Source organism: Notothenia rossii, assembly GCF_949606895.1.
Source record: "Notothenia rossii genome assembly, chromosome: 10".
In the NCBI taxonomy this organism is placed as follows: Eukaryota; Metazoa; Chordata; class Actinopteri; order Perciformes; family Nototheniidae; genus Notothenia; species Notothenia rossii.
Genome location: NC_136908.1, coordinates 25,758,374 through 25,771,586, shown reverse-complemented (window position 1 = coordinate 25,771,586; position 13,213 = coordinate 25,758,374). Strand labels below are relative to the sequence as shown.

The window sequence follows — 13,213 nt, the reverse complement described above, 5'->3', positions numbered from 1 at the left end:
TACTTGAGTCTTTCCATGTAATGCTTCTTTGAGGTAGCTCATCTACCTTGTAAATTGAAATATTGTTCATTTGAATGCAATTATCTACAGTACATGCTCTAACTCCACCACCTCATCAGCAGACTATCTGAAAATGGCTAAGAGTGATGCAGGCAGGTTTTTCATTCGGACGGGCGGAACGTTTTTCTAAAAAATCTCTGTGAGCAAAGGCCGATGCACAAACACACATTCGAGAACAACTCAACACAAACTGGATTCACAAATGCCTGATCTAAAGTAGATTTTTAAACTCACAAAAATATTTTGCAAATATAACAGGGATGTGCAAGTACGCAAACAAATTCAAAAAGCTATGTGTGTCACTTGGCCTTCTTCAGATACGCTGCTGATAACGTAGTTTCCGCTTTTAATAGTAAGAGCATGCAGTCGGGTTACACCGACAGAAATCCAACAGGGAGTTGAGATCCACAAAATACAAACTCGTATTTGCATACAAAAACATGTAATCAAAGATTTTCTTTCTGCTTATACAAAACAATACATTTTCCTGAATATGAAATCCGAGGTTTCCAGCTTTTTGTGTAATAACTTGTAACAAAAAACCTTCTCTTGTCACATGTTTGCAATAAATGGTTAGCAGTTAGACAGATTGTTTTATCCTTTTTCCTCTCCAATCAGTCACCCATTCAGATGTATTCATCGTCCAACAACCTGTAATGGAATAAACTACTCAGCTGTAGTCAGCTGCCAATTAAAGAAATGTAGAGATGCTTCAATCCTGGCTAGAGTTATACGATTAAAGAAATAAGCCATGAAACAACTGTGGAGAACAATTTGAAACGACAGAGGGAACAGATCACTCCAAGCTGAATCATCTGATTCATAAGCAGCCAGAGTGAATGTTCTCACATACAACACTCCTATAGAGAAAACGTAGTGCCAGAACTGTGATATCTCTCACTCTGTGATTACTGCCAGAGCCTGAACACTGAAATTGGTCCAATTTCGATTTTCCAAAGCAACAAACCTGCTCCATATCTGGCAGGGATGTGGAGAACTGAGACAGGTTCATTATCACCTTTTGTTGTCCACTGAATCAACAAAATAACTAATGAGAAGGGGAGAGGGGGAGAGGGGGGCTGCCAAATCTTCTCTTTCATTTCTCAATCTCCTCTTTACCTCTCCACTGTTCATCGTTTGAACTTCTCTGTCGGACTAACTGCTGTTCAGACACATAAAATGCCAACCTAATACAGCCACTCTCCACTTACGTAATATACTTATCCAACCACACGTTTGGACACTTTCTCTATGTACACTCTTGATAGCATATCTGCACCTGTTCTCCATCTGCGCACCACAAATTCAACTCCATCTCTCCTCCCCCCTTTCTCATCACTTACAAGCGCTTTGAAGATGCCTCCTCTCCTGACATCTAATCCACTTCTACTACTCCAAAACGAGAAAAGCAGACTGCTGATAAAAGGATCGGCTAAAAGCTGCTATTATAATGCTTTTGTGCCATTAACACACAAATACACAGGCATATACGATGCGCTGTCTCGGTCACCCAAGGTTTTTACATATTTTGAAAAAGAGGGGAATGTATGCCTTTTTAGAGGTTGTGAGAATAAGATGGAGACCGGAAAAATAAATAAAAAAGATTTGGATTAGAACATCTGAGTCAGTACAGAAACAGGATGTATTGTATATGTACTGCTAGACATGGTTATAAGGGTGATGTATATAAAAGTAAAGCAACGTGTATAATAGTGAAACATTTAGTCAATTTAGAAACATTTTGGCAAACTCGCCTATTTTGTTTTTTGTGGAGAGTTAGATCAGAAGATTGACACCCATTTCAAGTTTGTAGGTTAATTTGAAGCTACAGCCAGTAGCCAGTTAGCTTAGCTTAGCCCTGTCAAAATGTATCAATGCAGGTAAGCATTGAAACATATACAATGTGATAGTAAATTAGCTTTATGCTAAGCTAAGCTAACCTTGCTCATTTCTGACTTTATTTTACTATTTATTGTACAGGTATGTGTGGTAGCGCTCTACTCATCTAGGTCTCAGCAATAAAGTAAAAAGGACATTTTACAACAACAAAAACCAAAAACAATCAATATCAATCAATTCTAAATAATATCATTATTTTTTTAACAGTTACACAAAACAATTATTGTTTTGTTCGAGTCCCTAAAATGTGAGAATTTGCAACTTTTCACACCTTTGGGTTTTTGACTATTGGTCATCAAACACTTGAAAACATTCCTTTGGATCCAAATAACTGGCATTCATCATTATTTTGGCCATTTTTAGACAAATCAGTTCAACAGTTTCAACAAATTAGGACAAATAATATATTCATTGGCAAATTAAAACCTCAGCATAAATCATAAATTATAATACAGATTATGTTCTGGTTTTACAATAAGTATTAACAAATGTTCTGGATAGTATCCATGGACTGAGACAGATTATCAGATCCGACAGAGACCCCCGTCTGATTGGGAATATTGTGCTGCCTGCTCCAGCGTTTCTATGGCTACAACCCAGAGAGTCACTTTGAGCCTATGAAAGGTAATGAGCAGAAGAAGCTTACATGTTGGTTTTTTACTGGAAATAACCAGATGCAACTGCATGATGAATCTTAACAGGAAATACTCTCAAAATAGAAATGTCATGAAATGAGTGTGATGATGATCATGATCATATTTTTGATGTAGTCAGAGTCCAGATGATGATCGTGTTTCTATTTGTTTCAACGCTTGTACATACAGGCTGGTACACTCTCTGGCGAGAGATGGCACTTCCTCATTATAAATATGAGTGATGCCAAAGCGTGACATAACCTCTTTCTCTCGTTTTTACCTCATGAGTCAAACTGGGTCTTCTGAATTAACAAAACTTTTTCTAAATTAGTTTTGCAACCAGAACTAAAACTTTTGACAGAGAGATGGTCATGTTCATGATGCACTTGCGAGTACAACCGTTCACTTTGACACTGGTATGGGTAATATAACTACTTATTTCATTGGGTTCATTATGTATCAATCTAGCCCAGTTGGTGTATTTTTACTATACCAAATAATCACAAATTTTATTGTATTATATTCATTTATTTGCAACTTCTACCCAATGAAAATGGCATATTTTGTTATATTTTAATTCAATTGTATTATTAATTATATGCTGTACTAACAACCACCAATCATTATAATAACAATGGCTCAAATGAAAACGTGATGTGAAATCGAAGGTTCATAATGAAAAGAGATTTATCCCCTGCAGCTGGAGGAAATCTTTGACCCCTCTTAGCTGATAGTTAGTGGGTTTTTTTGCCAAATGATGCAATCATTAGCCCTGTTTACAGAAACTGCAGGCAACCGTTTTAACCTAATGTAAACTCCCTAAACAGCACTGAACGCTAAAGAGTTAAGTTTGCAACTAGCTGGTAAAGGACCGTTGAGCAGCAAAATATTCAGATACTTTTCCAAACTAAGGTAGGTAGAGACCAAAATAGCGCTAAAAGGAGGGTGAATGATGGACTTAAATATGTCAGAAGGCAGGAAATGTGACATTAAATTAAATGTTAATCAATATCTACTGGTTGTTAACAGAACCCATAAGAACTATATAAATTAAGCAATTGTCTTTCAGCGCAAGCAATTACTGAAGCTTTCAATGACTGAAATGGAGGTCTTTTTGGATGACTTTGGTTAACGTATAAAATAAAAGGCAGAATTAAGTCCCTAACATGGCAGCCCTGGTGACCCACCTGTCTTCTCCACCTCCATGGGCTCGGGGTCTGGCAGCTGCACTGGGAGCCCGTCCACATGAGTGAAGGCGAACGGTTTCTCCGAGGCCACCATGAGCCCCTTCCCCTTCGGCTCTACAGCTGCATAGTGAGGCACCGTCTTCCCATTGAGGACCCTCCTCTTCTTCACCTCGTACTTCTTCTCCTGACCTGCATGTGAAGAGACAACATTGATAAAGTCCATTCTATTAGAGCAGAGGCAAGAGTAATGTAAACTTGTTATTCCAGCAGTTAATGGACCTTTGAACAAAATGTCTGCTGATTTCTGTTTTATCTTATTTTGATTACATTTTGTTTTGTATGTTATCAGTGATTACATCAACTTGTGTAACAAGGGCACTTTTGGTTTGTATTGCTATTGTTTTAGTTATTGCTGTGCCTTTGGTATCTATTGTTCATTTCACAACTGACTCGTGATATAAATTAGGAAATCTAAATTGATAATCAAAAGCACAGAAACCCCACATTTGCAGGGAAATATAATATGAAGATTGAACAAATTGAACTTCAGTTTAATATATCTATTATCTTTATTTGATTGAATATGAAATGTGCCCAAAAAAAGAATGCAGAAAAATCAAATGTTACATAAATCTCAACATTTCTATATATTTGGAGATTAAATCAGTGCATGTATTCCTCTATAATGTTCCCCAAAGTCTTGGTGTATTAAAGTGGCTTATAAGACATCATTTAGCATGATAATGGCAATCATGTATCTATCGTAATGACCAGAAGTATCTTATACCCTCTAACACAGTTTGACAGAGCTAAACTAAAAATGAATCTTCATATTCCCAGATTTTAGATCATGAAGATTTACGTGGCATATACTGTTGACTTGCTATCTGGTTATCTGCTTATATTTAGATAAATATCTTTATTTGACCTTTCTATAGCACATTTTTACTTTAACTTCTTGATGCTCTTTTTAAGTCTTTTTTTTCATTTCCCTCAGGGATAAAAACAGTATTCTGAAAATAAAATATCACAGGAATATAAACGAATACATTTCAGTTATTGAAAGGTTTTGCCTATATGTATTACAAAGTGTGATAGATTTCCTTAGTGGCGCAAACCAGACTATTTGCCCGAATGAAGCGGAAAATTACTTTTTCATTTCATATCCTCCGTTTGTTATGAGAAAGTAATAACATTTTGTCAGGCCTGCATTTACAGTCCAAAATGTTAGTAACTTTTGGTAATATGAAATTGTGCAAGGTGTACGTGAATGTGTGCTTTCCATGCTAAAGCACATGTGGCTCATGTGGGAATCTGTGAAATAAGAGTTCTATCATTTTTCACCCATTTCTGCAAAATATTGAATCAAAAGACATGATTCTGTGGTTTTCTATATCTGTTTCGGAAATGTAGGAAATCCAATGACCTAGCAAACAATCACTCCTTCTTTTGTAGAGGACATATTATGCGCATTTTTCGGTTCACATTTGCTTCTACTGGGACATGTCTCCATGCTTTAATGTTCAAAAAGCTCTTTATTGTTCTCTTACTGCAACACCTCTTTTCACCCTCTGTCTGAAACCAGAGCCCAGTCTGCTCTGATTGGTTAGCTGGTCGACTGAGATGTCGCACCCCTTAACATGATAGGGTCCCACAAACTGTGTGTACAGTAGGGAGTTGTCTAGTGGAAGAGGTACAACATATTAATGACATGCTTGACTTTGGAGACTTACAATCCCCTTTACAATCATACTCAGATCAAATATAAAGCCATTGAGACCTAAAACAAATAAAAAACAATTATTGTACATCGCACAGGTATCAAAGGGTTCCATCTATAAATCCAACTTAATGAAGAAAGCACACTCTAAAGGCCAGAGGTGGGGGACTCGAGTCACATGACTTGAGTCGCATATTTTTGGACTTGAGACTTACTTGACTAACATTGATAAAAGACTTGACTTGGTATTCATGACTTGAGACTTGATGTGTGTGTGTGCTCTGCGTGTGCGTGTGCGTGTGTGTAAGGTGTATCTCCGACAACAGAATTTGTTTTCAAATTACCATGAACAGTAATTGACACACACATCTGACCAACTCCATATGTAAATGTGGGTGTTCCCAAATGAAAGAAATGTGTTTAATGTTAATGTCACGCTGTCTGCTCGCGTGCACACACACACACACACACACACACACACACACACACACACACACACACACACACACACACACACACACACACACACACACACACACACACACACACACACACACACACACACACACACACACACACACACACACACACACACACACACACACACACACACACACACACACACACACACACACACACACACCTGCTGTATTGGCTTTGATGCAGTATTTCTTTGTGCACAGACACAGTTAGGAAAACAATGAGACAGTGTCATATGGGAGCACCTTAGACAGGAGAAATGCTGTGACCCTGCTGAAGGGGAGCCAGGGCAGGAGGCTTAACATGTTGATGTAGTATTTGTGTTGTACTCCTGTTATCACTTTAGAGCCCTTTTAGAACCTATAGGGTTATCATTTCAGCGCCCCACTCTCCATTGCTGTTTATGTTGAAAATAAAACTAAACTTTTCATAACCACAATATTTTAACTGGTTTAAATGCAGAAACTGGGCTTATACATCAGAATTTCGTATGACTAGACTTGTGACTTGCTTGACCTGAGCAATGACTTGACTTGCTTGACTCTCATCAAAGTGACTTGGGACTTGCTTGAGACTTGTAGGTCAAGACTTGAGACTTGCTCATCACTTGCACATGTAGGACTTACTCCCACCTCTGCTAAAGGCTGCTCCTGTTTTTTCTTTCTTCCCAATCTTTGAATCATTAGTCAGGGTGTCTCATTCTCAGAAAGTGCCGAGAACTTTAATGAAATGTCTTCTTGGCAATGTTTGCTTTAGAGATTACGAATGTCCTCTGAGACCTCATAATTAAACCGCATTAAAGTCAGACTATGACTAACTTCCTTGTAGAGTTTAATTAAAAGGCTTTCTGTCGCCTACTGGGTATTTGCACTGTAAAAAAGTAACATGAAAATGAAAGAATAGGCTTGAATTTGAGACCGTTATTATGTATGACACACTTGTCTTCTCTTATTTCACTCCATGCTACATTACTGAGATGAAGCTGGCCTGTGCACCACCCACCTTGTCCCGCACTGTTGGCGACTGTGATCCACTCCAGAGACACGCAGAACCCGCTCCCCTTGGTTTCCTGCGGCTCCTTCTGGATGCGGAGCAGCAGCACCTCCATGGAGTGGACTCCCTCCTGGACATGAGAGATGCTGTGGAGGACGCTGAAAGGCTCCCCCGTGTCCTCAAGGAACAGCGGCTGCCAGGACACAACCAACACACAACAAATCAGGGTCTCATTTCCCAAGTTGGAAAAGCTGTTCTTCAGCGTTATCATGAGCAAAGACAATGTGTTATTAAGGATTATTTGATATGAACATCAGGTTTCATTTCTGTCCCCAGATTCAGAAGTAAACATGGGGAAGCAGCGTTCATTTATTATGCTTTATATATCTGGAACAGACTCCAATGCTTTTATTAAATCAAATAACTATTCATATTTGACAATGCATTGTAACATTTATTCTTGTTTGTTGCCTGTTTTATTCCATTTGAGCTTGTTTTTTTTGTATGTTCTTGGTTTCCTAATGACCTTTTAAAAATGAGTTTCTGTCGCGCTATATCTTAATGCTATAAATCAAATGTTTGTCTCATTTTGAAATCTGATATATAAATAAAAATAAATCTTTCCTTGCCTTACAGCTCACACCATTTTAACAGTTTGATTCCACTCTCCCTTAAAAACATACATTTGCTATTAAAGTATTTAATGAATAAAGAGCACTCCTTATTATTGACCCTGGCCAAAAAGTGTTATGGTCTTCATTGCACTTCATAGGATATTTGTATTTATTTCATCAATAAAACGCTAATTGAATGTAGTATTTCTACACCAATGTTTATATTTGCCTTTTTGAAGATATATGAAACTTAAAATTAGAACGTTGGAAATTACTGACCCCGAGGGTTGTCCATTATAAACTCCTCTCTTGAACTTTGCTTTCAGAATTGCGTCTGGTGGGCTTCAACTCTCATTTGTAGCCAATCCAAACCTCCGCTGTTAACAGGATAAAGTGCACAAAGACTCGTCTGATGAAAGACTTGATCCCTCACAGCTACAAGCCAATTTCCTAAAGACTGGCTTAGCTTTATAAACACAGGAGCTGGTTCTAAAGCTTGAATTTGCATAGCAGTTCAAAATAAAAAAATGCTTCTTTTGACAAGTTGTTATGTTGAATAAAAATACGTTTTATTATACCACAGCCAATTTAAAGGCAATAATCCCACTCAGTTCCAGACGACTGCTGTTTTTTTTATTGTATTGCATACAGTAATTGAAATATTAATTTGTTATCCTCGTAGTCTTGGAATAGGAATATATAGCACACGCAAGATTAAAGAATGAAGCTGGGCTCACAATGTTGTATATTCTTCTTATGAGAGTCAACACTACGTGTTAGTTTGTCTCTCTTTCTGACTTCCTCACCCTTTCACCAAATGCTACTCAATATTTGAAGCCACGGATAAGTAAACATGTCAGTATTGTGACAACCCTGTGGTTGTCCATTGTATGGTGCTGTTGAAACCTGAGTTTTATTCTTGCAGAGAGTCTGGAGGTGGGGTCAGGTCCTGTAATCAGGAGAGATGAGACCCACCTGTGGCCCCTGGTTCCAGACTATTTAAGAGGGCTGCAGAACATTCCCAAGCTGCTTCTCGATGTCAAGGAAGGATCCTTCAGAGCCTCTATTTCAAGGATGCTACGTCATCAAATCCCGCCGAAGGACTGTTCCAATGTACAGGATCCTTGGAATTCTACCGAGGACTGAATCCTTTGTTGCAGAAAATGTCAAGACTGCTTATGTGTATCCTCGGCGGTCTTAAATGACCCACAATTCTTTACGCACGGACCAATTTCCAAAATCTTAGGCGGAAAATGGCTGACTCTGTGCAGTACACATTTAAATGTAAGTATGTTCAGTGGCGTAGTAAATGTGTTGGTAAATATGTTACTTTGTTAAATTTGTTATCACCATAAATGTGTTCAGTGAAAGTAAAGCAAGTTAATAATTAGCTAGGTACATCGTGAGGTAGGCTAATTATTGGCTAATTATAGATGCATATGACCCACAACTGCACACTTGCTAGCCTGTTCCATTCTTTGTTCTCCGAATGCTAGGAAGGATTCATGCCTAGCCTCTGAAGGACCTGACTCGGAAGGACATGTCCTACCAAGTAAGCGTCCTCGACTTTGAGAAACGGCTCCACTCTCTCTCCCGGCTGCCATGCCCTGTGCACCAGGCCAGCACTCCTCAATTTGCTTATTTGTTATTTGTGACCAGTTTGGAATAAATTATTGTTTTGGGCAACTTTTGTTTAAATATTCTTTCTTTTTGTTACAAAAGGAGCCAGCTTATACAGTATGTAGGATGGATTCATATCATAGAGCCTGTGTTTACGAAGGGTGGGAATCTTTAGATTTGGTATTCAGTATATAGGGATGCTAATTTGTAAAGGCATTAGTGCTTTGTGAAGTATGTTCAGGAATACGGAGCTTTCGTATTTGTTAAATCAACTGTTTCTGATGAACTGAAAACTCACAGGCAATTCTAACACAAAAGCTCCCATTCATTCATGCTAAACTTGCTCAAATAAACCCTTTTTAATAAATGTACTCTCAGTGACTGCAAGATTTTTACAAAAATGAAATCAAACTGCCTGATCAATTCTGTAGGCCTAGCCTTTTTATTTTTCAGAATATTGACAGTACACAAACTAACATGTAGAACTGGTATTTGTTGTAAACAATAATGCTTCACCAGTTGTTTCCCAAGCTTGGTGTGTAGAATCACTGTGTGTCAGTAGCAGAATCTACCGTAATTTTCGGACTATAAGCCGCACCTTTTTTCCCATTTTTTGAGGCTGCGGCTTATATAACGGTGCGGCTAATCTATGGATTTTTACAGCTAACGGCCACTAGGGGACCTCCTAAATCTATGGATTTTACAGGTGACAGTCCACCACCTTTAACTCTATTGGCTCTATGGCCGGTCCGCGTCCCCCACCTTTAAGCGGCGGGCTCCAGCAGGAAAAGCTGGAGGCTGGAAAAGAGTGAGACAGGTAGCGCGCAAAAGTAAAAGTGGAACCGAGAGTGGTACGAGAGACAGAACGAGAGACAGAACGAGAGACAGAACGAGAGCAAGACCAGGGCCGGCCCTTGGCATAGGCAGTATAGGCGAAGGCTAAGGGCGCATCAACCCATAGGGGGTGCCGAAAATTGGGGAGAAAAAAAAAAAAAAGTTTTTTAATTTACATTTTTAAAACACAATTTCCCAATTTTGGATCAACAAAGTACATCTTATTATCTTATACTAACAGAACTACGCATATATTGCATACAGCGCCCATAAACTATAGCACACCCCCCCCCAAAAAAAAATCTAATTGAACTGCCCCAGCCCCAGTAAAAACCAGAGGTTTATGTGAAATTGTTCTTTTTTTGAAATAATCGTTTTAGTGTGCAATTATAGGTTTTAATTTTGTATTTGTCTTAATTTAAAATAAATCAAACTCCCAAAAAACATATACAGCTTCTGTGTGCTTTTATTGACATTGGAATTTACTGTGTAAGCGTCCGCGGGGGGGCAAAGGCACACCTTTATATGATCATTATAGCTATAAAAAATAAGAGAATAGATGAAAAACAGGTATAAAATACTATATGACCTTAAAAAAAAGTTGTTCTTAATAAACAAGAATACAGTTTAAAAGGGGAGTGATTTGTAAAATATCCATAAAGAAAAAGAAAATCTGCTTCCAGTTCTGTTTCATATGGGTGTTGAGAGATGTATCCATAGATCTCCTGATGTTGCTCTCAAAGGACACCAGATTGATGCTTTTAACTTCAATATAAAAAAAAAAGTCTTCCCGGGGGTGCATGCCCCCGGACCCCCTAGAGGAGGTGAGGTCCCCCCTCACTTAAATCATGTTCAAATGGATAGGATACTAAATGGAGTTGCACACATCTTTTGTCCATATCTTTCTGTTTTCTCATGCCACAACCGTGCATCTGCGAGTCATACTGAGTGTCTGCATTTGGGGGGGGGGGGGGGGGGGGGGGCGCCAGCTAAAATCTTGCCTAGGGCAGCAAATTGGTCAGGGCCGGCCCTGAGCAAGACAGACAGACATTACGAGAGCGAGACAGTTTGTCCCCGTACCACTGGTGGAAAACCACTGCTGTAGATCACTGCCGGTACATGCGCTGGGAGCGCACCGTTTAAGTTTGAAAGTTGAAAAGTTTTTGTGTCTGAAACGCTATGTGATACAGTACAGTTTACACAGCACAGTACATGTTCTGTAGCTACTATTGCACTAAATGGTAACACTTGAATACGTTATGCAAATATGCAACTTGTTTGTTGAAATGTTAATAAATGGGAGCTTCCTCAAACAGCCATCTCTTTCCCAACAATCCCCTCTGTGCACGAACCCTTACATATGGTAATTCAACATTAAAACACCTGCGGCTTATAGTCCAGTGCGGCTTATATATGTACACATCATTCAATTTAGCTGCTGCGGCTTATATTCAGGTGCGCCTTATAGTCCGAAAATTACGGTAGTTTCTTTTCTTTTTACATTTTTAAAGCTTTTAAGTTGTCAATTCAGAATCTTGTCTTCATTCTTACATAAATCACCGCCACCTCTAGTGTTCATCATTATATATAACCATGTCACCCAGTGCAACACGGCGCTCACTCATGTGTTTTTAATAATGATATTGCACAGAGGAATATGTGTATCAGGCTGTGGTTACACAGACTTGGTAAATCAAGGACTTTATTGACATTAAGAAAAAGAAAAGGAAAACAATTTCACCAGCCATATCTTTGAACTATTTTACAAGCAATCCAAGACTATGAGAAATTATAAAAAGATCAAACGTTGACACCAGCTAATGTGTCTGCTGGCATGGACAAACATATTTGTCACAATCAAAATGAATGATCTTTTATAATAACTAGGAGAGCTGCTCCACAAAGATGATATCACCTGTTGCTGAGATGTCTAGCTTGACTCCAGTAGTCATTAAAAGCATCCCTCATCTCTCCAACTACTAGCCTTATTTTCAGCTGTGAACTAAGTATCAATCTAGTGCCATTAGAAATACAAATGTAAATAAACAAAGATGTCTTTTGTAAAAGTGCCAGTCTAAATATGAAATTATTTTTGAGGTTACACCTATCCGCTGGAGATATAGTGGACTTTTGTATATCATAGAATGTTCATGTAATGTTGCTGCACTACCATTCAGTCACCAATAGATGTGGAGAAACAGCTACTTACTACTACTACTACTACTACTACTTACTGCTCTTTCAACTACACATCGACTGCTGAAAACATTGCAACTGAAACACCTAATATCCCATCAGAGATGTATTCATGATTGTAAAATAATAAATGTTTTAACTAACAACAGTAAACACATGTTATTGTTACCTCCCACTTCATAAAGGTGCCATCTCCCCTCTTGCCGGTGCGGAGGAGAGTCAGCGTGCCGGCTCCGTCAGAGAGAGCCGCCCAGGTGGCAGAGGTGAGGCTGAGCGACGCACACACACGACCCTCACACTGGCTGGGGTCAGAAGTTAAACTGTACACCTCTCTCGGTTTTCCCAGGGCGGTGTCCTGAAAAGCACAACAGAAATTCAATATTGTACCGACAAAACCAGGGAAACATATACAGTGGGGCAAAAAAGTATTTAGTCAGCCACCAATTGTGCAAGTTCTCCCACTTAAAAAAGATGAGAGAGGCCTGTAATTTTCATCCTAGGTATACCTCAACTATGAGAGACAAAATGAGAAAAAAAAAATCCAGATAATCACATTGTCTAATTTTTAAAGAATTTATTTGCAAATTATGGTGGAAAATAAGTATTTGGTCAATAACAAAAGTTCATCTCAATCAGGGGCGGTGCCAGGGGGGAGCTAGGGGGTGCTGAAGCACCCCCCAGGATTGCTAAACCCAAAAAGTTTTTTTTTTTCGAAAATTATTATTATTATTTTTATTAAATTAAATCAGAAAAATTATTGATTACATCGATGCAAATGTGAAACAAACAAATGTTTGACCAAAAACATAAGGCCAACACAGGTGATATGATTAGGCCAATGGCCGGCACCCATTAGATTTTTGACCTACCCATAGGCTAAATTACTTGTGACACTGTTAGCTGGAGCCCCAAATTATTTGCATACTGTAGATCTCTTCATTTTGCTCTCAAAGTGCACCAGATTGCTGCTTTTAA

General features: G+C 38.7%; 1 protein-coding gene across 1 annotated transcript in view; it reads right to left on the bottom strand.

The window, feature by feature from the left end:
- nudcd1 (NudC domain containing 1) overlaps positions 1-13,213 on the bottom strand; it is a 59,170-nt gene that overhangs the window by 38,222 nt on the left and 7,735 nt on the right. Inside the window, exons 3-5 of the mRNA XM_079655108.1 lie at positions 12,408-12,593; positions 6,984-7,167; positions 3,782-3,970 (exon numbers count right to left, since the gene is read on the bottom strand). Coding sequence (XP_079511234.1) covers positions 3,782-3,970; positions 6,984-7,167; positions 12,408-12,593 — 559 coding nt within the window. The remainder of the gene's footprint in view (positions 1-3,781; positions 3,971-6,983; positions 7,168-12,407; positions 12,594-13,213) is intronic.